Source organism: Mastigoproctus giganteus, chromosome 5 (assembly GCF_048544385.1).
Source record: "Mastigoproctus giganteus isolate SK-2022 chromosome 5, ASM4854438v1, whole genome shotgun sequence".
Classification (NCBI taxonomy): domain Eukaryota; kingdom Metazoa; phylum Arthropoda; class Arachnida; order Uropygi; family Thelyphonidae; genus Mastigoproctus; species Mastigoproctus giganteus.
The window spans coordinates 176,299,282-176,325,786 of NC_143579.1; the positions used below are offsets into that span (position 1 = coordinate 176,299,282).

General features: G+C 38.2%; 1 protein-coding gene across 1 annotated transcript in view; it reads left to right on the forward strand.

Annotated features, from left to right (window-relative positions):
- The first annotated feature begins 2,521 nt into the window (after window positions 1-2,521).
- mRpL50 (mitochondrial ribosomal protein L50) overlaps window positions 2,522-26,505 on the forward strand; it is a 57,253-nt gene continuing 33,269 nt past the window's right edge. The window contains exon 1 of the mRNA XM_090373546.1: window positions 2,522-2,655. Coding sequence (XP_090229672.1) covers window positions 2,587-2,655 — 69 coding nt within the window. The 5' untranslated portion in view covers window positions 2,522-2,586. The remainder of the gene's footprint in view (window positions 2,656-26,505) is intronic.

The window sequence follows — 26,505 nt, forward strand, 5'->3', positions numbered from 1 at the left end:
ATTCCTCTCTTTATGCGGTATGCAAGGCCGCGACGAATAACCTGCAGGTCCAGAGGAAGAGTGCCTGCTAAGACCTGCAGGGCAGGATTACTGACTGTGCGGCATGCTCTAGTCACAGTGAGTAGGATATTGCGTTGAATTGTATGTAGCTTTGCTTTATTACGTGCAATGATGGCACGAGGGATCCATATGGCTGCACCATAGCACACAGCTGGTAAGAAGATGGTTTTATAAAGTAGCATGAGAGTCCTCCTCTTCAAACCCCAGTCTGCTCTGCTAATTCTTACGATCATGGCAGTATAACGACGTATTTTATTGGAGAGGTAATTAAGATGAGGTAAGAATGTTAATCGGGAGTCAAAGGTTACTCCTAGATATTTTAGTTCTGTTTTGAGTTGCAATGTCTGCCCAGAGATTTTAATTTGGGGTGGTCACAGTGCTCCTTAAACTGGATGGAAAAAGATTTGGGTTTGAATCCGTAGATATTACAAGGAAAGTTTATGGGTATTTTTTTAAACGTCGCCTAGTAAGTCGGTCTCAGGAGTAGGAAAGCTTGATTGTTCCACGCAGAAACTGGGATTTTTCATCCAACAAAACAGTAAATCAAGAATACAGGAAATGCAAATTACAGACATCTTAAAGAGCACAATATGGCTAGGCTGTTATTGATTTAAGCAATTTTTTTGATCAGGCACATTATCAAATTCAATTTGATAGTGTGCCTGATCGTTTTCCTTATGTCATATACAGGATGATTCACTACCAGTGCGACAAACTTGGTCGCGTGAACAGCGATCCCGCTGGAAGTCAGCATTTGTGAACCGGTTCCCGAGGCAGTAGAATGGACGAGTATTCAAACGTTGAACTGGCTGACATGCCCCTCGCGTATGGAGCTGCGACTGTAACGGACGCGCCGCTCTGCGCTGGTACCAGGAACGTTTCCCGCACAGGCGTGCTCCTCATCGTACGATTCTCGCACGTGTGCACAGAAGGTTACTTAAGACTGGTTGTTTCACGAGAGGTACCATGAATCGAGAGCGAATGACGAGGAAGCCAGACAATGAGGAGAATGTCCTACGTCTTGCAGAAGGCAATCCGAGTACGAGTACTCGAGCGATAGGCCAACAATTGGGTATTTCCCAATCCACTGTATGGAGGATACTGTCAACAAACCAAATGAGTTCATACCATCTGCAACGCGTCCAATCATTGGAGCCTGCGGATTATCCACTCCGGAGGACTTTTGCTACTTGGTTTCTTCAACAGAGTGCAGCAGACAGCGCATTTGCTGCGTCCGTATTGTTCACGGATGAGGCAAGTTTCACAAGAGAGGGAACCTTCAATCAACATAACGCCCGTTTGTGGGCTTTGGAGAACCCCCCATTGTACGCGAACAAGTGCAACTCAACGCCGTTTCTCTGTTAATGTTTGTGCCGGCGTTGTTGGAGACCACCTCATTGGACCGTACCTTCTGTCCCCTCGTCTGGACGGTAGGGCATACTTGATCTTTCTACAGCAAGTCCTGCCCGAACTTATTGAAGAAGCACATGTTCCTCAGTCGTTGCGCCGCTCAATGTGGTTCCAGCATGATGGGGCTCCCCCACATTTCACCAATGACGTCCGCCAACACCTAAACGTTACATTTGGACAGAATTGGATAGGTCGTGGTGGTCCCGTTCATTGGCCTGCTAGATCGCCGGACCTATCATGCCTGTACTTCTTCTGCTGGGGTCAAATGAAGACATTGGTGCACGAGACCCCCGTTGATTCAGTTGAAGACCACGTCGCTCCATCGCATCTCTGTAGCTGCCGGGGAGATTCGAGACACGCCAGGAATCTTCCAGAACTTTAGGGATTCCATGCGGCGGCGCTGTGAAGCCTGTGTGACTGCTTCTGGTCGAATTTTCGAACATTTTCTGTAGCATGGCTTTTTGCCAATGTAAAACTTGTCATTAAAATGATTTCTGTTACACTAAAGAGTTGCTGTTTCTGTTCTTTTTCTTTGCTTCTTTGTTCACGCGACCTCCCGCATGACGAAGGCATTTCGGACCCTGCAATGCTATGTGATTCCGATTGGTCTTTGTGCCCCCTACACCTCCTGCAAGTTTGTCGCACTGGTAGTGAATCACCCTGTATAAGTAATCATTGCTGCTTTTCATTCAATTCTTATATCTAAACTTCTTAATGTTATTTAACTTTTCTAATATCCGAGTAAGTTGTTTATAGAATAATTCAGACTCTGTATTCCTAAGTTAATAATTTTAGAGATATTAATTTTTAAGAGAGGGAAATGACTTCATCGCCATTCTGCACATAAAGATTTTATAAATTACGTCAGCTGTATCACGTAAAAAATATATTTTTTCAAAACGAACTCTATGGTAGTATAGTGGGTATTGCTAAATTCAGGCATCGCTTCTTTTTTATTACATAAAAAATTGAAATAAATCTATTGTAATTCCTTTAGTCAATCTTCCTCTTTCTAATGTAGATGGTGCTGTTCCAAACCGATAGGGTGAAAGTTGATAATTTTTTGTTTTCGGAAACTGGCATGTTTATTCGCAGTTTTGATATTTTAGTTTTAGAATGGTGGTGATGTGGAAATTTGTTGATGGATTTTCATTTAGGCTATTTGGGACCGAACTTTTAAATTTGGTAATGTTAATCGGATAAGTAATTTCAATTTATGTAATGCTTAGGCTTTGAATTTTAATATTAAAATTTATTTTGGATTTTATAAACACGTGTACATCGCTTACTGAGGGCTTGTTTCTTTGACAACGAGACGTAAAGCGAAAGTTAATTTCTTATTATTCTGTATTCTCTAATAATATAATTAGTGTTACCATCTTTTAGACTCGAATTCGGATCTGGTAAAAATTTAGTTATGGGTTTGCCCCTTGCGACTGACCGGTGGTTTTAAACCAGCAGCGAGGGGGAAGGAATTGATTTTCTGATTTTGAGGAACTTGTTTTTTTTTTTTTTTTTTGAAGAAATTCATTTCTTCTTCTCTTTCTCTTCCCAGTCTAGAGAGTGCACCCGTAAGTAAATTTCAGCCTCGGATAGTATCGGATCTCAGTGGAATTTTGCGAAATACAGTACTTGGTGAAAGTAGTAGTAGTGGCATGTGATGCAAGAAAGCAAATGTATGAGCTTATGCAGCATCAACCAAAAAAAAAAAAAAAATCACACCATTCCCTCCAAATGCCTGTCCAGTTCCTCCTTAAATTTATTCAACCTATCAACTTCCACAACGACAGATGGAAGTTTGTTCCAGCAATTAACCACACGCTGGCTAAAGGCAAATTTCCGCACATCCAATCTACATCTCTTTTCTTAATTTGAATTTATGCCCCCTTAGGTTCGTAATCTGAACAAGTGGAAGGATCCCATCAGAATTCAGCGTGCTGAACCCATTCAAGGCCTTATACACCTCAATCAGATCACCGCGCAGGTGCCTAGTCTCCAGCCACTGCAATTTGCAGAACTTAAGCCTCTCTTGATAAGAGGATCCCTTCATTCCCCTCACTAATCTTGTTGCCCTTCTCTGTACACGCTCAAGTAAATCTACATCCTTCCTAAAATGAGGTAACCAGACCTGTACGCAGTACTCAAGGCGTGGCCTGACCATTGCCTTATACAGAGGGATAATCACCTCCTTTTCCCTGCTAGCAAAATTTCTATATATCATTGACAAAACCCCATGACCTGCCCTGGCAGCCTGTCTGCATTGCACAGAAAACTTCATATCTGCCTGCACAATTACCCCCAGCTCTTTTTCATTTTCTACCACCTTAAGTGTAGTACCACACAGTTGGTACGTTTCTCTGGGGTTACTTCTACCCATATGCAGTACTTTGCATTTGTCAAGGTTAAACTTCAGTTGCCACTTCTTAGCCCATCTGCCCAAATTATCTAGATCCTGTTGCAGTAGCACATTGCCATTACTGTCATTAACAATCCTGCCAACCTTTGTATCATCTGCAAACTTTGACACTAAGCCTGATATTCCTTCATCAATATCATTGATAAATATACAAAACAACAGTGGTCCCAACACCGAACCCTGTGGGACTCCACTAATAACATTAGTCCAAGAAGAGCAGCACCCATTGATTACTACCCTCTGTCTTCTCCCACTTAACCATCCTTTTATCCATTGTAGCAACTTACTCTTAATACCATTCTGCTCCAATTTGTACAATAGTCTTCCATGCACAACAGTGTCAAAAGCTTTCCTGAAATCCAAATATATGATATCAAAATTATTTTTTGCATCCAGTTCCTTTGTAACCACATCATAATATCCTATCAAATTTGTCAGACAATACTTTCCCTTAACAAACCCATGCTGTGTCTGAATTATTGCTGCAATCTTGTCTAGATGATCCTGCAATGCATCTTTAACCAGCGACTCCATTATTTTACCCGGAACAGAAGTTAAACTAACTGGTCTGTAATTACCCGTGTCACCCTTCGATCCCCCTTTGTGAATTGTGGATACATTTGCACATCTCCAGTCCGTGGGAACCTCCCCTGAGTCCAAGGATGTTCTCATAATTATGCCTAACGGTTTGCTTAGTTGCTTTGCCGCCTCCTTTAATATAACTGGATAGATCCCATGCACCCCAGGTGCTTTTCTTACGTTTAACTTCAACAATTTCTCTTCCACTTTGCTCTCAGTTATTACAAAATCATTAAGTATCCTGCTACAATTTGATAACCTTCTGCCATTTTCAAACCTTAATAATTCCTCACGTGTGAATGTAGATGCAAAATACTCATTCAGTTTGTTTGCTATCTGAGCAGGATCATCAACAGTCGAACCATCGATGTCAATAATTATGGCTAACGGTTTGATATGGTTCACGAAAGTGCAACCCTTGATTATTGCTGAATTGGCGTCATATGCAATGCGCAATAATGGTACGTCACTTGGGTTGGTAGGGGACTACCTTAGAAAAACCCACCACCAATCGGTTTCTTGCATTCGCTTCAAGGTGTATAGATTGCTTCAAGGCTGGTTAGTTTTATAAAATTACCATACATTCTGAAGGAAAGTTTGGCCCAAGAAAAAGAAAGAAAGAAACTGGTGGTCTGTAGATAGGGCTTACATACCAAGATTCCAATACCGGCAATTTTTTTCAGGAATTCAAATACCGGTATTGATACAAAAATACCAGTTTTTCGGTACTAATTTAAAAAAAATAACTTTATGATTTATTCACATAAAGGTTATAAAATCGATAACAACAAATCATTAATATTACCGAATTTGTAACTGAGGGATTTTTATACACAATAAAAATGTAATGGAAACCTGAAAATGTCATGAAACCATAAGACAAAGTGTTACAAATATATTTTTCTTAATAAGTATGTGTGGAAGTAAAGCACATAAAGTAATAAAGAAAACATCATTATGGAAATATTTCCATTAGTCAGAGTAGGCCTGATAAGATACTTAATTAAAAGTTTCAGAACAGTAGTTTAATCCTGTTACACTGCTACTTGATGATGCGAACTTAGTGCATTTTGGAAAAGTGTTTTGGCATGGAGCAGTTCAAAAGTATTATCAGAAGGTGATTTAGAGGTGAAATATGAAAGTGTTCCCTTGTGTGGGAAAAACATTGTTTTTCCCACACAACAGAAGAAGAGTGAGTTTAAAGAATAACACCGTGATTGGGTCAGGTTTAAATCAGATAGGTGGAGATAAATAAATGAGACAGAAATAAATAAGGTTTCCACGCCAAATATATGAAGAGTTCTGCCAGGCATATTTCTGTACTAGAAGTTAACCTGGAAGCTAAGTAACATTCCAGTTTGATAGTGCCCTGGCTTCTACTGCTGTGGTAATTTCCTTCAGTATTAACAGAGAACTGTTCCCAAAACTAGCATTAATCGAGGCATACGATACAAGAAAGCAAGCTTATGCAGCATCAGCCAAAAAATAAAAATAAAACCCTCCCATTTCACCCCTCCATTCATTCCAAATGCCTGTCCAGCCCAGCCTTAAATTTATTTAGGCTATCAACTTCCACAACAAAAGATGGAAGTCTGTTCCACCAATCAGCTACCATCCGGCTAAAGGTAAATTTCCGTACATCTATTCTACAACTGTCTTTTCTCAATTTGAAACTGTGTCCCCCCCTTCAGGTTCTTAATCTGAGCAAGAGGAAGAATCAAGAATCCCATCAGTATTCAGCTTGTTCAACCCATTCAAGGCCTTATACATGTCAATCAGATCACCTTGCAGGTGCCTACTCTTCAGGCGCTGCAATTTGCAGAACTTAAGCCTTTCTTGGTAGGAGCACTCCTCTGTTCCCCTCACCAATCTTATTGCCCTACTTTGTACATGTTCTAGCAACTCCACATCCTTCCTAAAATGAGGCCTACAGATCTGTACACAGTACTCTAGATGTGGCTTGACTATTGCCTTGTATAATGGGATAATCACCTCCCTGTCTCTGCTAGCAAAATTCCTATATATCATTGACAAGACTCCATGACCTGCCCTGGCAGCCCATCTGCACTACTCAGCAAACTTCATATTTGACTGCACAATTACCCGCAGGTCTTTCTCACTTTCCACTTCCCTGAGTGTAGTACCACACATTTGGTATGTTTCTCTTGGATTATTGCTACCCATATGTAGTATTTTGCATTTGTCAATGTTAAACTTCAGTTGCCACTTCTCAGCCCATTTGCCCAACTTATCTAGATCTAGTTGGAGTAGCATACTGTTGTTAACAAAATTGCCAACCTTTGTATCATCTGCAAACTTGGACATTAAACCTGATATACCTTCATCAATATCATTGATAAATATACGAAACAACAATGGGCCAAACACTGGGGAACTTCACTAATAACATTTATTCACAAAGAGCAGTGTCCATTGATTACCACTCTGTCATCTCCCACTCAACCATCCTTTATCCATTGTAGCAACTTCCCTTTAATGCCATACCACTCCAATTTGTACAGGTCTTCCAACAGTATCAAAAGTTTTCCTGAAATCCAAGTACTTATATATCAAAATTATTTTTGGCATTCTGTTCCTTTGTGACCACATCATAGTATCCAATAAAATTGGTCAGACAAGACCTCCCTTTAAAAAACCCATGCTGTGTCTTAACTATTACTGCAGTCTTGTCTAGATGAACCTGCAATTCTTTAACCAGTGATTCTATTATTTTTCCCAGAACACAAGTTAAACTGACAGGTCTGGAGTACTTGTGTTACCTTTTGAACTCCCTTTGTGAATTGGTGATACATTTGCACACTTCCAGTCCATGAGGACCTCCCCTGAGTCCAAGGAAGCTCTCATAATTATGGCTAAGGGTTTGCTTACTTCCTTTGCTGCCTCCTTTAATATAACTGGATAGATCCCATCCACCCCAGTTGCCTTTTTTATGTTTAACTTCAACAATTTCTCCTTCACTTTGCTCTCAGCTATTACAAAATCACTTAGCTCCCTGTTAGAGTTTGATAAACTTCTGGAACTCCCCTCATTGAATAACTCCTCATGTGTGAATGTTGATGCAAAATACTTATTCAGTTTATCAGCTACCTGAGCATGATCATCAATAGTCAACCCATCTGTGTTAAATGGTCCAATCTGATTCATCCCTTTCCTTGTAGTACTTTGCGTAAGTAAAGAACTCTTTGCATCCTTTGCCAAAGATTTCTCATAATCGGCCTTTGCCTACATAACCTCCTATGTGACTTGATTACAGACTAGTTTATATCTTCCTTAGGCTTCTTTGTCACATGATATTTTATACGCATCCCATGCATTTTTCTTCTGTGCCACAAGCCTCATTAATTCATCTGACATCCATTTAGGCCTAAACCGTGAACAGTATTTCTTAGTTGGAATGAAAAGCCTAGTAGTCTCCAAAATTAAGTCCCTGAAGGATTCCCATTTAGAATTCAATAAGCGAGTACTGGAAGAGCTATACAGCAAAGTTCAACTAAGAAAGACTTCACTGCACTCTGTGGAAGGAAACCACAGAAAGGACAATATATATATAATAAATAATCATCATCATCATGAACTTGGTCCGGCTTAGGTCTTTTAAGACCTGTTCCGTTGTAGCTCTTGGAGGTGGTCTTAATCTCGCCATCGTTGTCTTGGTCGACCAACATCTCTCTTGCCTGTAGGTTTTTAGTTAAAGGCTAATTTTGGGATCCGGTCTGGGTTCATTCTTTCTACCTGGCTGATCCATTTTTCCTGATACCGTTTTATGTCATTTACTATGTTATCTACTTTTAATTTCTCGCGGATATCTATATTTCTTTGGTGGTCTAGTCTTGTAAAGCATAATAATGGTCTTAAAAATTTCATTTGTGCTGCTTCTAGTTTGTATGCATTTTTCTTATTTATGACCCAAGTCTCACAGCTGTAGAAGAGGGCTGGTTTTGAAGTGATGTTGTGCAGTCGTAATTTTGTTTCAGTTGTCATTTGTTTTCTGAAGTGGCGTTTAATCGTTCCATTCATTTTATTATATTTTTGTAGTTTAATGTGGATGTCTCCCTTCATTTGATATTAAATTTCCCAAATAGGTGAAGTCAGATATTTGTTCTATTATTTTATCATCAATAACAATTTTGACTCTTTGTATGTTTTTTTCCACATAATCCCATTGATTTTGTTTTTGAGGTGGAGATTTTCATCTCGTACATTTTACCTATTTTATTAAGTTCATTTGCTGCTATCTGTAGTTCATCTTCGGATTTTGCAATTATTACTTGATCATCAGCATATAATACAGTTTGGATTTTATTCCTGTTGTTCAACTGTATTCCATTGTTAATTGTTTGTTTCCATTCTTTAAGAATTTTGTTGATGTAGATATTAAATAAATTTGGTGATAGTCCACATCCTTGTTTCACTCCTTTATTGGTGTTAATTGGGTCTGATAGTTGGCCATTAGAATATTTTATACAGACTTTTGAGTTTTTATATAGGCTTTGGATTGCTTTCCGAAGTTGGGTTGGAATGCTTTTTTCACGTAGAATCTGCCAAAGTTTTTCCCGGTTTACATTATCATATGCTTTTTCATAATCAATAAAGAGCAGGAATGTTGGTAGATTGAATTCTCTTCTTTTCTCCAAAATTTGTTGTAGTGAGAAAATGGCATCTATTGTGCTTCTCCCTTTTCTGAACCCATATTGTTTTTCTAAGAATTGTTCACTGTATTTATTAAGTTTATTCTTTAGTATATTAGAATATAGCTTTGCAGCAGTTGACAGCAGTGTGTTATCCCTCTGTAGTTATTAGGTTTATTTCTGGAGCCTTTTTTGTGTAAATTGATTACTATTCCTGTTTCCCAATCTTTGGGTATCTGTTGCTTATGTCATATGATGTTAAATAATTTTAGTAGTGCGTTTTTTAGTAAGGTGTCCTCATATGTAAATAGTTCTACATTCAAATGGTCTATGCCTGGGCTTTTTCGATTTTTTGATTTTTGTAATATTAACTCTAGTTCTTCCATTGTTATATTTTCATCATCTTTGATTATCACAGATTCATCTTTCAATTCCCTAGTGCCTGGGTTATACCATAGTTTGGAATAGTGTTGCTTCCATTCTGCTTGGGAGATGGAGTTGGTTTTTATTTGATCATTTGTGTCTAGTTGTAATTTCTTAAAAATTTTAAAACCTCTTCTCTGTGGGCCTGTGATATCACGTTCTAAAGATTTAACAAATTTATCCCAGTCATCTCGTCGGATTCTTCTGGTTAGTTTTCTGACTTCTGCTCGAAGCTTTTTATATTTTATGTGTAGATGTAGGTCTTTAGTTTGTAAGAACAGTTTATAGGTCTTTTTTTTTTTTCATTGATTGTTATATAATAAATAATATATATTGTTATTATTTTATATATATATATATATATATATTATATGAGAAAATCCCTCAGTTCTGGAAATTCTGATATTTGAATGCATTCAGTTAACTTGTGGGTCTTGCTTGAGAGGAACTATTCTCCGACTATCTCAGTACAATTTTCCAGTCATCCATTTTAAATGATCATACGATTGATTGCTAATGTTTCTTAAGAGCTCACTTTATTCGGACAGGTAGTGTGGATGCTTAAACATAACTAAATTTGCAGTAAAAATATGTATTTTTTTGTTTTTAGAATAACTATGTTTAATAAGTTTTTGTCAGAATATTTATTATTGTAATAAAAGTTTGATTTAAAACATGAATTCAAGTAATGGCTTGTTTTTTTCCTTACTTTATTGCATCAGATTGTAATCAAAATTTATGAAGAAGAATGGTTTTTTTTTTTTTTTTTTTTTTTGAATACTTATTAATACTGGTATCCTGGTTTCATAAATTAAAAATACTGAAATACTGGTATTAAGATTTTGACTGGTATTGTGAGCCCTAACTGTAGATTATAGTGTTAGGAGTGCCACCAAATGTGTGTCTGTAGAAGTGTGTGTTCACAAGCATATTGTGTGGGCTGAAAAAAACCTGGATTAACTCATGGGGGAACTCTGCATCATCTGTCTGAGATCATCTAAATTCAGTCAAATGTGAAGAGGCCCTTAGATAAATCTTCTGTTGACAGAAATCAAACCCACACCTCTTCAAATGAGTGGTATGCTTTGTTGACAACAAAGCAACAATTTGCTTTGTTGTCCTGACTAGGCTGCCACAAAAAAGCTTGTAGATTTTAAAAAGAAATACCAATCTAATATATAATTGAACTGAAATGAAACGTTATTCAAAATAATAATCTTCAACATATTTTATTGCACAGCTTTTATCAATTTTTTATAGAAAAAACTTCTTTCATATACAAATAGTTGAGAGATATACAAAAAAAAAGTTACTTTATACAAATTTAGTGCAGAAACTGTTATGTTCCTTTGCTTATAGAAATTGAAATTTCATTGAAACAGTGATACTGGTTGCAAAATTTACACAAACCAGTTCAGCAAATACTTTACATATAAGTGTGGTATTTGCTCAATTTGTGTACTGGGCAGTAAGTTGAAATACTTGACTGTCCGGCTCTTGTGGGTAGCACAGTTTGTAGAATTGCCATCCTCCCCACACTGGATGGAAAAGACCTGAGTTCGAGCCCCATCAATGATGTGAGGAATTTTTATGGGCCTTTTTCATGATGTGGCTGAGTTAGTCTGTCTATGACAAGGGTAGCATGGTTTTTCCCTCCCCGAAACTTGGGCTTTTCATCCAGCAAAATGGAAAATTGATCACAGAACACACAATTTACAGACAGTATACATGGAGCAATATGGCCTTAGTTGCTGATGCCCCTAAAGCCCTACAACAACAACTTGACTGTCCAGGTCTTTACTGGACATCTGCCACCTCTGTACATCACGAGTATCAATTCATGCTCCCAAAGAGAGAGTAAGAGGGGGAAAAAATATTACTCTATTTTATAAATACTATTTAATTTCGATATATATTATTTATATCATTCAAATATAACAAATACTTGTGTAAAAATAAAAAAAAATTAGCAGCCTGTTTGTGCTACTCAGAGAACTTCATATCAACCTGCAATTGCCCCTACGTTTCTTTCATTTGCTTGACCACTCAATTTGTATGTTATTCTGGAATTATTGCTGCTATTCAGTACTTTGCATTTATCAGTGTTACACTTCAATTGCCACTTCTCCAATTGTCCAATTTTACTAGGCCTTGTTGCAATAGTATCTACCAATCATTACATCATATGTTCTTGTTGCAGTAGTATGCTTCGATTCCTATCATTAACCACTGTTCCAACCTTTTTATCACTTGCAGACTTAGACAGTAAGTATGATATGCCTTCACAGTATTGTTGAAAAAGTAAGGGACTGTTTTTTAAAATACTTTGATTTGCAAACAAAATTTGCAATTTGCTTTATTTTATTTTAGTTACAATAATTTCTCTTCAAATTTCTTCAGTTATCACACAACACTTAGTTTCCATTTATAACTTTGTATAATTCTGTATTCTTTCCCTAAAAACTTATTGAATCTTTTATCCTTCTTTTATGCATGAATGTGGATGCAAAATATTTATTCAGTTTGTCAGCAGTCTGGACAGGATCATCAGTAGCTATGTCACTCAAATCTTATGGGCCAGTGTGGTTCATCTCTTTCCTTCTAGTGTTAACAATAGCAAAGAATTCGTTTCTGTTTTTCGTAGCATCCTTAACTGAAGAATTCTCATAATTTGTCTAAACTTTCCTAATCCCCTTAGTGACACAATTGCAGATTACTTTATATCTACTGCAGGTTTCTGTACATCACCTGATAATTTATGTGCATCCCATGTATTTTTATTCTCATCCACTGCTCTCATTAGATTATTTGAAATCCATTTATATCTAAACCTTGAACATTATATCTTGATAGCTTCTATGCTTACTTTTCTGAATGCTTCTCATTTAGAATTTTCAGTTGGTAATTCCCCAAACCCACCCTATGTTCTGCAGGATATAGACCTCAAATAAGTAATGCTTTTCCAGTAGAGAAGACTTGTTACTTATGTTCAGTGGGCACCACCACCCAGACAGCTGTTTCAGGGCTATCTGACCCCTCATCGGTTGAGTGGGTAGGTACCGTGATGGTATAGCAGCTGACAACTCAATTGTGAATTAAGTTCATAATATGAGAGATACTTATAAATAACAATACAGTAGTATTGTAGTATAACGAGATAGGCAACTCATGAAGGAATTCACAATATGAGATGCAATGTAATGGTGCCAGTGTACAATTTTGGTTAGTTTACTGTGTATAGAAATTATGCTAGTGCATTAACTTATAGAAAAGTAAATAGGTGCATGTGTGCTTGTATTCACACTAATGGCTAGAACCAATAAATAAATTTGCAAAATTTGAAGTACTGGTGAAGTCATCAAATTGGAGACATTATGGAGATATTGGTGTCAATCAGACAATAAGGGATGCAGAATTTGAATATGAGGAATATTAGTACTGTATTAGCAATGGCCACATGGTGCAAGGAAGCATATAGCTTATGCTGTGCCAGCCAAAAAAAAGAATAAACTAATAAACAGAAGAAAATTTTAAAAAATAAATAATTAATAATAATAAAAAAAAAAGAAATAGACAACCTGTGCTAGACAACCAGATCCAGCTGACCTTTGAATTTTCCCAAACCATCAGCCTCTACCACCCATGTTCTTATTCCAGTAATTTATAACTCTCTGGCTAAAATAAAACTGCAATCCAGTCTAAACATCTCCAACCCACCGTATCTTGAATTTATGGCCCCTGGTTCTAAAATCATAACTGTGAAAATTTTGTCCTCATTCATTTTACTTATGCCTCTCAAAGCCTTAAACACCTTAATCAAGTCTCCTCTAAGGTGCCTAGTTTCCAAGCTCTGCAACCCACATATTCAAAGTCTTTCCTCATATGGATGCCCTTTTGCCAATCTCACCAGGTGAGTTACCCATCTTTAGACCCTTTCAAGAAGCTCAATGTCTTTTTATCTCTACTAACAAATGTTTGATAAATCATCGATAGGATACCATTTGCCTTCCTAGCCTGTCTACAATGCTTGGAGAACTTCATGTCTGACTGTATTGTAACACCCAAGTCCCTTTCCTCCACAACTGGCTTTAGTTCAACTCCACCAAGTGTATGTTTTTTTGGGGTTACTATTCCCCAGGCATATTACCTTACACTTTGCTGGATTAAAGCATAGCTGCTATTTTTTGACCATCTCATCATTAACTACTCTACCAATTTTTACATCATATGTTAAATTTTGTACAATGAGTACAATGTGTGCAGAAAGGATGGGTAGCACAGAAGTGGAAAGAGGTTATGTCCTTAGATAAGAAGCATGTTAAATCTAAGGCAGTGCATCCAGTTGACAAATGTGTCCAGTGGGAATGTTGAGTCAGTTTGTTGTGACATAAGCACTGGAAAAACAAAAATGAGAGTAGGAATGTGTTATGTATATAATGAGTATAATGAACAATTACAGAGAAATAGTCGGCCAGGAAATCAGAATATCTTATAATGGGGGACTTTCCAGATATTGACTGGAGCCAGTGGATTGGTCACTCACACAGTACTGAAGATTGTGTATTTATTGAATGATTGTTTCTATAGTAGCATGTTAAAGAGGCAACAAGAGTAAGCTGCTGATAATCAGATCAAGGGTACTCTTGATCTGATTATCAGCAGCGATTCTTCATTCATTAAGAATCTTCAGATAAAAGAACCAGTGGGTGGCAGTGATCACAGTGTATTGATGTGGGATTTACTTAAAGATCTAACTACCATCAAGGGTAAAGGGAAGGGCCTTTGCTTTTGTGAAGGTGATTATAGTGGTCTCAGTCAGTGAAATTCTGTACATTGGGACAAACTGATAATGTTACCAACAGCCAATTCTAAATGGGAAGCATTCAGGGAAGTAACTGTAGAAGCTTCTGGGTTTTATCAACTAAGAAATATAAGAAATGCTGTTCAAGGCTGAGATCTAAATGGATATCAGATGAACTAATGAGACTTTTGGCAGAGAATTAAAATATATGGGATGCATATAAATTCCTGGTGATGCAGGAATCTGTGATAGATATAAACCAATCTGCAATCAAATCAAATCAAAGATTAGGCAAGCTTAGACAGATTGAGAAGTCTTTTGCAAAGAATAGCATTCTTTCTTATGAAAACAGTAGAAGGAAGGGAATTAATCACAACGTTCGTCCACTTGATATCAATGGTTTTACTGTCAATGATCCTTGTTCAGGTTGCTGAAAAATTGAATAGGATCAACTGAAAAGGTATTTTGCATCTACATTCACAAATGAGGAATTGTTTAGAAAATGACTGCCAGAAGTTTATCACACTTCTAACTGAGAGCTAAATAATTTATTGATAACATGGAGGAAAGTGTTCAACCTGGGGTGGATGCGATCTATCCAATTATATTAAGGTAAGCAAACCCATAGCCATAATTACGAGAGCATTTTTGGATTGGATACGCCCAGATGATGACTTAAAGACTGTCAGGATATTCTGCACCCTGACAGAAACCTAACATGAAAAAGCTGGATTGATCTGGATACCCCACAGGAATACCCTGCCATGTGTAGGAACATGGGCCCCCCCACCAAATAAGTGACCCTGTAAGGGAGGGAGATGTATAGGCAGCCAGGGAAGCAAGATGAGCTGAAAAATATCAGTAAGTTAGTAGCAAGGGGATGCAATGAAGAATGAATAGATGAATGAGAATGAAAGATGAATGAATGGGCTGGGCACTGAGTGAATTAGGAATTATGGTAAAAGGGAATATCAGTTTTGGTGAAAGAAAGAGTGACCCATCATGAGGGAAGGAGAGAGAGTGAATGAGTGTTATGGTGAATGGGAATGAGTGGAAGAGTGGATGTAATTGGCCAAAAGAATACAAAGTTAATAACAACTTACATTACTTTATATATATACTAACAAGCATTTACTAACAACACACACACAATATTACTGCATTTTCCCCTGGCCTGCACCACAACTGAAGAATAGCAGTAAGTTGAGGTGCCCAGAGAGTGCAGTGCAGAAAGCAAGAGTCAAACAAATGAAATGAATGCCAGAAGGATGAACTAGAGTGAAAGTGTGTGAGAAAAAGGATACAAACCATAAATGTTACAGTTAATTAAGAACACACTAACCCTAGTTTTCATTTTTTTTTTATTCTTACTTATTCAGTTTAATAATTATACATTAGTTTTTAAATTTACATTATACACCATTGCATCCCACCCCGGGTGTGTGAGAAAAAAGATGAATGAATGAATAAGTGAAAAAAAAAAAAAATTATATATATGTATATAACCTAAAAAAAAAAAAATTATAAAATATAAGAAAAAGTATAAAAATGGAATGCAAGTAGAGTGAGAAGGTGGATTATGAATGAAGTAAATGTCTCTCCCACCCCCTGTCTGGTGAGGGGGAAGATTATTCCCCCTTTGCCTAGTGGGTTCCCCACTGCCAGCTAATGTATTCCATCCCTGGAGCAGGATGGGCAGTTTGACCTTCCTACCGGATTCGACACTTACATGGACCTAACAACTATCACCAATGGAGACATACTGTGGCTCTGCTGCCGACATGCTATTTGGCAATTTGAACTGGGTGCTCAAACCCGGCTCCCTTTAAAACCCCATCCCCAGGCAGGGGAGGAGGAGACTGGTCTCTGTCTTCTCTCCTCTCCTCTCGGCCTCCCTCATACTTTGCCTGCTGGGGCCCATCCCCACTGACCTCTTTGGGGATGCCTACTCTATCATTCCCATCCTTTTACTTGTTTCCACCCCCAGTCTTCAGTCCCACCCACTCTAACTAAACTGATCAAGTACGCCCCTAACAATGCTGCCAAGTTCTAATCAACACTAAATTCAACTGCTTTCTAGTAAACCTCTTTCGGCCTTTCTAAATTCTAATGTTCACCCTCCCCCTTTTTTATATATATATATAAAAAAGGAGGATTTCAGTATGCTCAAATTCCCAGAAATTAGGTGGTGGGGTCTGCCAGAGTACTTAAATAATCTATTGGGTGCTTGACCTGCCTCCTCGTGGCAAAGTATGGGCAACGGTGGGTCCCAATAGGGGTTCAATGGCAAATGGTCAGAGAAACAACAGAACATAACATACATAACAAACCACTCTCCACATACTTTTTAAGTCTCTGTCTCCCACAGAGTTTTGTGTCACACGTACAAAGAATACAATCTGAAAATGGGGGAAACCCCTGGTGCCGTCAGACAACTAACACACTTTGCACTTATAGAAGGCAGTGGTAGGCTGAATCTTGAGTACTGCATACAGGTCAAGAGGTCTCATTTTAGGATGTGAATATGCTGGAATGGGTGCAGGGAAGGCAAGAAGATTGGTAAGGGAAACAAAAGGTGGTTCTTTCCTAGAAAGAGAAAGTAGTAGTAGTAATGGAGGCATGTGATACAAGAAAGAAAGTGCATGAGCTTATGTAGCATTAGCCAAAAAAAAAAAAAAAAACAAACAATTTCATACATCCATTCCCTCTAAATGTTTGTTCCAGCAATTAACCACCCCCCTGGCTAAAGGCAAATTTCTGCACATCTGTTCTACAACTGTCTTTCCTCAATTTGAATTTATGCCCCCCCCCTCAGGTTTGTAATCTGAGCAAGTGGAAGAATCCCATCAGAATCAGATCACCTTACAGGTGCCTAGTCTCCAGCCACTGCAATTTTCAGAGCTTAAGCCTTTCTTTGTAAGAGGACCCTCTTCATTCCCCTCATCAATCTTGTTGCCCTTCTCTGTACACGCTCAAGCAACTCTACATCCTTCCTAAAATGAGGCCTCCAGACCTATATGCGTAGTACTCAAGGTGTGGCCCGACCATTGCCGTATACAAAAGGATAAGCACCTCCTTTTTTCTACTAGCAAAATTCCTGTATATCATTGATAATAATCATTGAAAGGCTTTAGTTTAGCGAATTGCAGCATTTGCAAGGTGACCTTATTGAGGTGTAAGCTTTTAATGGATTGAGCAAGCCCAGTGCTGATGCCATTCTTGCTCACATTACACAAACAAGTGGGCAGAAATTCAGATTGATAAAGGATGGTTGCAAGGTGTGTGGAAGTTTACTTGCAGCCATCTGGTATTTGATTGTTGGAAAAAACTTCCATCTGTTGCGTGGATAACTTCAATAAATTCAAGGAATAACTAGAAAAACTACTGAAAGCGATGGCCAGGTGACATGGTTTTGTTTTTTTTTTGACTGATGTTTTTTTGACTGATGAAAATGATTCTTTCATTATTTTTCACTACTAATATTAATATTTCGATTAATGTCTTTCACTGAATAGTTCTTACCAATCTGTGCCCCAATTCCTTTGTCCACCAGGAGGGACAGGAATTGATCATTTCACTTTGTCACGTTCACAAAGGATTGCTGCATGTTCCAGCATCCTTTGGTCAAGTAACAGAAATGCAGTTACTAGGACTTAAAGTGTCAGTACATCAGAGTTGTTTATTGCCATAAGGCCATTTCTTGGCAGCAGGCTTGCCTGAACATAGGAAACCAAGATCCCCTAGAACCTCATATATTGCCTCCCTCAGAACAAAGTCCATGCTTTTAGTAATTCTGAAACAATTACCTGATTTAGTCTTTAAAATAGTATTCTTGATGCTTTACTCCTTCAGATTTCCTTGATAAATAATCTCCAGTATGTTACTATTAGATCTTTTCAATGATATCCTTTTCTTTTTCTTCCATGGAACTAATGCCTTTTTCTTATACAGAGGTCGATGCGCTGTTGTTAAAATTAAGACTTGTATGCTGACAGAATTCACTAGTATGGATTGTCTTGAAGTTTTATTTGTTATGAATTGTATTCGACTGCCCTATGTGCTTTCCGAATTTGCCTTTCCTGTCATCTGGAAGTCTGTCCTCCAACTTAATCCTAAGCCATAAGCTACCTCTCCTCTGAAACATACAGTACTATGGTACTACTTTCTAATTTTGGGAAGTGCTTTGAATGATTCTTCCTAACTGGATTTCCTCTCTTTGAACATTTTAAGGTTTCTTCTGATTATTCTGGGTTCATGCTGATTGTGGAACTAAAGAAGCAGTTTTGGAATTACTTTAATGCATTCATGGTTTTCACTTGTGAAAGCATGAATGAAAGCTTATTGTGGAAAAATATGTCCACCCTTTCTGACTGTCACAAACTCACTTATGCAGAAATGAGTTTGTGACACTTATGCAGATGTTCTCTTTTGGTTTCTGGTAATTCTCAAGCTTCTATTGAACATACTGCCAACTCTGTATTGAACAATCTTCTGCAATGGTATATTGTTCACAGAAAACAGAAATGATACTGTCTGTTAAAGGTCTGTTTAGTTTGTTTTCCTGCTGTTCATTTGGATGGTCATTCTCCATCCTATATTTCTTGGTTTAGTATTTATTGATTGCAGCTTGAACTTTAATTGATATCTTGTTCACCTTTTGGATGAAGTTAGAAAATATGTTCTTGTTAATTAAAATTACTTGGCAATCCTCAGCACAAGAACACTGTATACTCTTTATAAAGTAGTATTTTTTCATATTTGCAACTTTGGCACAGGTGCCTGATTTTGGTATGCCTATAAAGTACAAACAAACTACACGTTCTACAACAATCTGTGTTGTTGTTGGCTGTGTGTAGGGGATGACAACCTCAACCCTACATGTCTTAACTGGTTGTTTTTCAGTTTATCTCCACCTTGTCTGTTGTGGGTTATACTTTTACATTCATCATGGAATATCTGTTACTTTCCAGGATATCACTGTTGATGCATCTGCTGAAACTGAAAAAACTTCATTCTTGGAATTTTCTCATTCAGAAATGGCAGTCTTGCTGGTCCACTTCTAAGAAAGGCATTTAGACAGAAATTTGTATCAAATGTGACTTTTTCATTATCAAAGTCTTTAACAGACAGTATTATTTATTCCAGGCTGTACAATATGTTTCTTGCTGACCGGGCTAGCCAGGTGGGTAAAGTGCCTGCCTGGCAACCCAAAGGTCATGGGTTCGAATCCCGCCTCGGGCTTGGATCAAAGTACTGCCAAAACCTTGGGAGGTGCATTATGGCCACAGAAGCCGATGCGCCAACAACTACAAAAAAAACAAAAAAACAATATGTTTCTTTTAACTGATCAAGGTTCTTTGAATTATAAACTTGCATGGTTTAATTTTTCTAGCTCTCCTGTTTTTCCGTGGTGATCTCGAGGCCTGGGAGCATGTGTTGTACCACTACTTTCTGTACCATGACTTGCATCAACAACTCGTCACCATTAATGTTCATTGAGATCCTGGTAGTAAAACTATTCTACTGAGCACCAAAGAGAATCTTGATCAACTTCAGGATTTTGCCTACAACAACTTTTCCACATGATGTTGCATTTTTGCTTCCATTTCATTATTGTTACCTCAGCAACTAATATACACACCACTACCATTACTGCTACCGCTTCAGTGCCACCTCTCTGATGAGCTGGCACTGAAACAGGAAACAGTTTTCTGTTTCTACGTAACTTGTGAACCCTGAAGACCTCTTTACACTTTGCTGCATTTGTTAGCCTCTGATGTCTGTCCACTATATGCTAGTTAGTCGTAGCTTGTTCAGGACAGGATTTTTTTTTTTTTTTTTTGCTGGCACTGAGTGCAGGATTTCTCTTATTTATTCTCTTTTATTTTTTAAAATTGTTGGTGCCATTGGCTTTGGCCATCAATGGCATGGGATTTGCTGGCATACATTGATATTGCACTAACTTTCTTTGGTGGGTGTGGAATTTTTCCTAATTCTTATAAGGAAGTATGTGGCGATAAATTAAGGTCAGTACTTTACTCCTAATGCCCAATTCTTTCCTTGTAATTTCAGCAGTCAATGCCCACAAACTTCCAAATTTTACCACAATATATGTGATGTGGGTTATGAAGCCCTTCTGCCTGTCAGTCATCACTTCCAGATATTTTAGAGTTTTAACTGATTGAAGACTGGCTCTCCTATCATAACCCTTGAATTCTTGTCACTGATAAATGGCCCTTGAGTAATAAGGTTTTACTGTTTGTTTTTGAAATGTGTGTGTGTGTGTGTGTGTGTGTGTGCAAGTCACACCAATTCTGCAGTCCTGATAAAACAAAATTAGAATGCACTTCCAATTGTAATTGAGAGTCACCCTTCACTAGCATAACCAGGTCATCAGCATATGCTACCATATTTATGTTGATGTAGTTGCTTTCAGTCAGTCATTTAAGACTAGATTCTGCATCATAGGCCCAAATATGGATCCTTGTGGAGATCCCCTGTGAACAGTTCTAGTAACTGACTTAACAGTGACTTAACAATGAACTTACCTGTCGTTGAAGTTATCCTTGATTAATGAATAAATCTGAAAGGAACTGCATTTTCATGCTAATTGTGGGGGTATGCATCACGTATCTGGTTGGATTCTGCTTTTTGCTGAATTGAAAAGATCCCTGCACAGGATCTTTTCAATTCAGCAATATATTCTATTGAAGATGTGTATACCCTATTGAACTGTGTACTGATGCACTACATGTTTTAACAGGTCATCTACCACTGGATTTACACCTGTTGTTTCTATCAATGAGTTATCTAAGAAAGGGGCTGATATACAACTATTTGTCACTCGAAATAGATTGTGATACAAAGAGGAAAGGAAGCATCTATGGACAGAATTAATAAAACAGTAGAAAAGTGTTGGAAAGGAGCCAAAAATTTTTTTTATGAGAAATGCTAATGGTAAACAGCGGGCAACTTGGTTTAATCCTAATCTCTATACAACTTATCTTTCTGTAAGGCGCTTCCGTAGCCAGATGGGAAGGAGCAGCAGTGCGTAGCACTCGCTTCTTGATTAGACTGGGGTTCGAGACCGTAACCACCAAATACGGAAAGGTCAGGGAATGACCACCGCATATTCACGGAGCAATATGGCCTTAGTTGCTAATGCTCCTAAAATATAACCAAATAACAATAACAAAATCTTTCTGTATGTGGTTCATATTTTTTGTAAAGCTAAGGGAATTAGGAATCAGTGAGCATACTCCATCTACTTGTGGACTCCCAGGAGATTGGAACCATCTTTTCTATGAATGTGACCTAAGGGGAAAATTAATTGAAGAAGCTCCTAATCTCTGCTCCTTTACTCCTGGATGTGAACGACTGTTAGTGTACAAAAGAATATTTTTATGAACTTTGCGGTCCAAATATTCAGAAGAAGGAGGATCTTGCTGCAGCTGGAGGAGTATGAGCCAGATATTGAGTGATGGTTAAAAAAAGGCATAATATGCTATGTTAGAACAGATTATTATTATAGAAGACAGGGTGGACACAGGATGAGTAGTACTGTTCTAATTAGCATTAGTAGAGGCATATGATGCAAGAAAGCAAGCTTACGCAGCATCAGCCAAAAAAAAAAAAAAAAACTCCCCCATTTCACCCCTCTGTTCGTTCCAAGTACCTGTCCAGCTCAGCCTTAAATTTATTTAGGCTGTCAACTTCCACAACAAGGGATGGAAGTCTGTTCCACCAACCAACCACCTGCTGGCTAAAGGCAAACTTTCGCACATCTATCCTACATCTGTCTTTCCTTAATTTGAATTTATGCCCTCTCAAATGATTATTCTGAGCAACAGGAAGAATCCCATCAGCATTGAGCATGCTCAAACCATTCAAGGCTTTCATCATCATCATCATCATCAGCCATTTTCAATCCACTGCAGGATGAAGGCCTCTCCAGCAACTTTCCAGTTCCTTCTGTTTTGAGCACTGGCCATCCATTTACTACTCAAAAACTCATGAATTTCATCTATCCATCTCCGCCTTTGTCTTCCAGGTTTTCTTCCAGCTCCTCTTGGGTACCATTCTGTTATTTTCTTAGTCCATCTGTCATCATGTCTTCGAGCTATGTGTCCTGCCCAAGACCATTTTAGTTCTTTAGTTTTGATAAGAATGTCCTTTACTTGAGTTTGCTGCCTAATCCATGTGTTTCTCTTCTTATCTAACAGTCTGATTCCCAATATAATTCGTTCCATTCTTTGCTGTGTAGTTCTTAGCTTCTCTTCCATTCTTTTGGTGAGTGCCCAAGTTTCACTTCCATAAGTCATGGTGGGGAGTATACATTGATTCATTATTTTACGTTTCAGACAAACTGGGATATTGCTCTTCAGTATGTGACTATATTTCCTGAATGCTATCCATCCAAAATTTATTCTTCTCTTGACTTCCAGCCATTTATCATTATTACAGCTAATAACTTGTCCCAGATAAGTATATGACTCCACCTTTTCAATTACTGCTCCTTCAATCATTATTTCCCTTTCTGTGGCATACTTGTTTATCATTACTTTTGTTTTAGCCATATTCATCTTTAGTCCAAAATCCTTACTAACTGTGCATAACTGATTAAGATTTTCCTCTAATTCTTTGGGATCGTGGCTTATTACCACAATGTCATCTGCAAATCGTAAATGGTTTAGGTACTCTCCGTTCACATTGACTCCTTTCTCCGACCAGTCTAATCTTCTGAAAGTTTCCTCAAGGGCAGCAGTAAACAGCTTCGGAGATATTGTGTCTCCTTGTCGAACTCCTTTCTCGATTTTAAATTTGCTACTGTCTTGTCTAGTCTAATAAAGGATGTAGCACTCTCATATATTTTCTTCAAAATCATAATATATGGAGTATCTATGCCTTGTCTTTCCAGTGCCCAAAACATTGCCTTATGCTGTATGGAGTCAAATGCCTTTTCATAATCCACAAATGCCAGGCATAATGGTGTTTTATATTCATTTGCTTTCTCCATTAGCTGTGATATTACATGAAGGTGATCCATTTTTTAGAATCCTGTACTAAAGCCAGCTTGCTCTTTCGGTTGATTCTCATCAAGTATTCTTTCTAATCTGTTAGTAATGACCCTTGTGAAGAACTTGTAGATGTGGGATAACAAGTTAATTGGTCTATAATTTCTGCTTTATCTCCTTTCTTATGCAGTAAAACTATGATTGCATTATTCCACTGCTTAGGCGTCACACCTTTTCTAATGCACTTTGTGAAGAGCCTTGCCAGTTTTTGTGTTATGTTTCTTCCTCCCAATTTTAACAACTCTACAGTAACTTCATCTTCCCCTGGGGCTTTCTGATTCTTCATTTTCTTCAATGCATGTTCTACCTCATCAGGAAGAATATCGGGTATGTCGTATGTGTTGCTACTTTGCAATCCATCTTCCCCACTGCTGGTATCATTCCCTCGCTCCTTGTATAATTCTCTATAGTAGTCTTCTGCTATTTGAATTATGCCTTCTCTGCTGTTTATAAGTACACCTTCGCTATTCTTCAGTTTCAGTATCATTTGTCTTTCTGTATTACTGCTCATGGCTGCTGATTTAAATCCTTTGTTTTCCCTTAATGCTTGTTCTACTTTTCTTGTGTTAAATCTTCTTATGTCCTCTCTGAGTCTCTTTCTAATGGCTTTGCATAACTCAGTATACTCAGTTTTCTCCCTGTCAGTGTTTTTCTTGCTCTTCATTTGTCGTCTTTGGTTCATCATGACAAGTGTTTCTTGACTAATTTTTTCTTCTTTGGATTTCTGTTTCCCTATAGGTTTCTTGGGCTTTATCACTTTCAGAAAGTTGTAATATTCCTCGTCGATATCTTGGTTCTGAGCAGTCTGCAGAAGCTCAAACTTGTTCTTAAGTTCCAGTACATACTGCTTTTTCTCCTGCTCTGTTATTTCAAAGACCTTTGTATTATTTACTCGAGTCAGTTTTTTCCTTTCCTACATCTATATCAAGTGTACATCTTACCATTCTGTGATCACTTCCAACATTTACGTTATTCAGGACGGTAACATCATTCACAATATATCTTCTGTTAGTGAGGATGAAGTTGATTTCATTAGTTGTTAATCCATTTGGACTCTTCCGTGTCGACTTTCTGTTCACCCTTTTCTTGAAAAAAGTGTTCATTACTGACATTCCTTGAGATTCTGCAAATTCCACAAGTCTTTCACCTCTTTTATTTCTTTCACCAATTCCAAAATTTCCTATAGTTCCTCTTTCTGCGCTGTTTTGCCTTTTTCCAACCTTAGCATTGAAGTCCCCCATAATAATAGTGTAGTGGGTTTTCTGCTCATCTAGAAGACTCAATTTCAGTGTACATTTCTTCAACCTCTTCATCATCATGGCTCGATGTTGGTGCATGAATCATTATAATCTTTAGCTTGTACCTCTTAGAAATCTTGAGTATTAGTCTTGACACCCTTGGTGATGTACTTTTGAATTCCAAAATGTTGTTTTTAAAATCTTTATGGACCAGAAACCCAACTCCACCTTCACTCCTTTCACTGTTTCCATTGGTGTACAGCAGATTTCCACTTGATAAACTTGTGATTCATTTCTTCTTCTTGTTTCAGCCAAACCGATGATATTCCAATTCACATTTTCTAATTCCTTTTCCAGCTCTAATATCCTGTCTTCACCGATGAGTGATTGTACGTTATAACAGGCCAAGTTCAGTTTCCGTGAATGGCTGCCTGGTCGTACCCAGAGATTCTTAGCACCCTCTGCTTCCACTCTGATCCTCTCGCTGCCGTAAGAGGGAGAGTGAAAGCTGCTGGGGACTGAGGGCCATTTGTATTGTTGTGCTCTCATTGCTGGAGGGTTTGGTCTTTTCCTCTTCACGCTGACCAGGCGTCTTGAAGAGAACCACTCTACACGTTCGTTGCCACCTAAGTGACGTAACAGGGCTTACCATTGAGAAGGTGTGCATGAGTGGATTTTAGGGAGGCAGGCCAACCGGACTTCTCCTAAATCTTCTGTAATAGAGAGATATTGGATCCATCAGTGTTTTAGGCTGAGTGTCTGATAACACACAGGATACCTGTTCCCCTCTAAGCCCCTTCAAGGCTTTATAGCCGCTTCAAGGCTTTATACACCTCAATCAGATCACCTTGCAGGTGCCTAGTCTCCAGACACTGTAATTTGCAAAATTTAAGCCTTTTTTCATAAGAGAAACCCTTTGTTCCATTCACTAATCTTGTTGCCCTTCTCTGTACTCGTTCCAACAGTTCTACATCCTTCTTAAAATGAGGCCTCCAGACACACCTTGAGTACTGTATACAGTACTTAAGGTGTGGCCTGACCATTGCCTTATATAAGGAGATAATCACCTCCTTATCCCTGCTAGAAAAATTCCTGTATATCATTGACAAGACACTATGAGCTACTCTTGCAGACTGTCTGCACTGCTCAGAAAATTTCATATCTGCTTGCACAATTACCCCCAGGTCCTTTTCTTTCTTTACCACTGTTAGTGTAGTACCACAGAGTTGATACGTCACTCTGGGGTTGCTGCTTCCCATATGTAGTACTTTACATTTGTCAATGTTAAACTTAATTTGCCACATCTCAGCCCATCTGCTCAACTTTTCTAGATCCAGTTGCAGCAGTGTACTGTCATTAGTATCCTTAACAACCCTGCCAACCCTCGTATCGTCTGCAAACTTGGACATTAAGCTTGATATACCATCATCAATATCATTTATAAATACAGAAAACAACAATGGACCCAATACTGAACCCTGAGGGACTCCACTAATAACATTAGCCCACGATGAGCAGTGTTCATTGATTACCACTCTCTGTCTGCTCCCACTCGACCATCCCTTTATTCATAGCAGCAATTTGCCTCCAATGCCACACTGCTCCAATTTGTGCAGTAGTCTTCCATGTGCAACAGTATCAGAAGCCTTTCTAAGATCCAAATAATATGATATCAAAGTTATTCCCTGCATCCTGTTCCTTTGTTACCACATCATAGTATTAAATCAAATTGGTCAGGCAAGACTTTCCCTTAACAAAACCATGCCGTGTCCGAGCTATAACTGAAGTCTTGTCTAGATGATCCTGCAGTGCTTCTTTAACCAGTGCCTCCATTAATTGTCCTGGAACAGAAGTT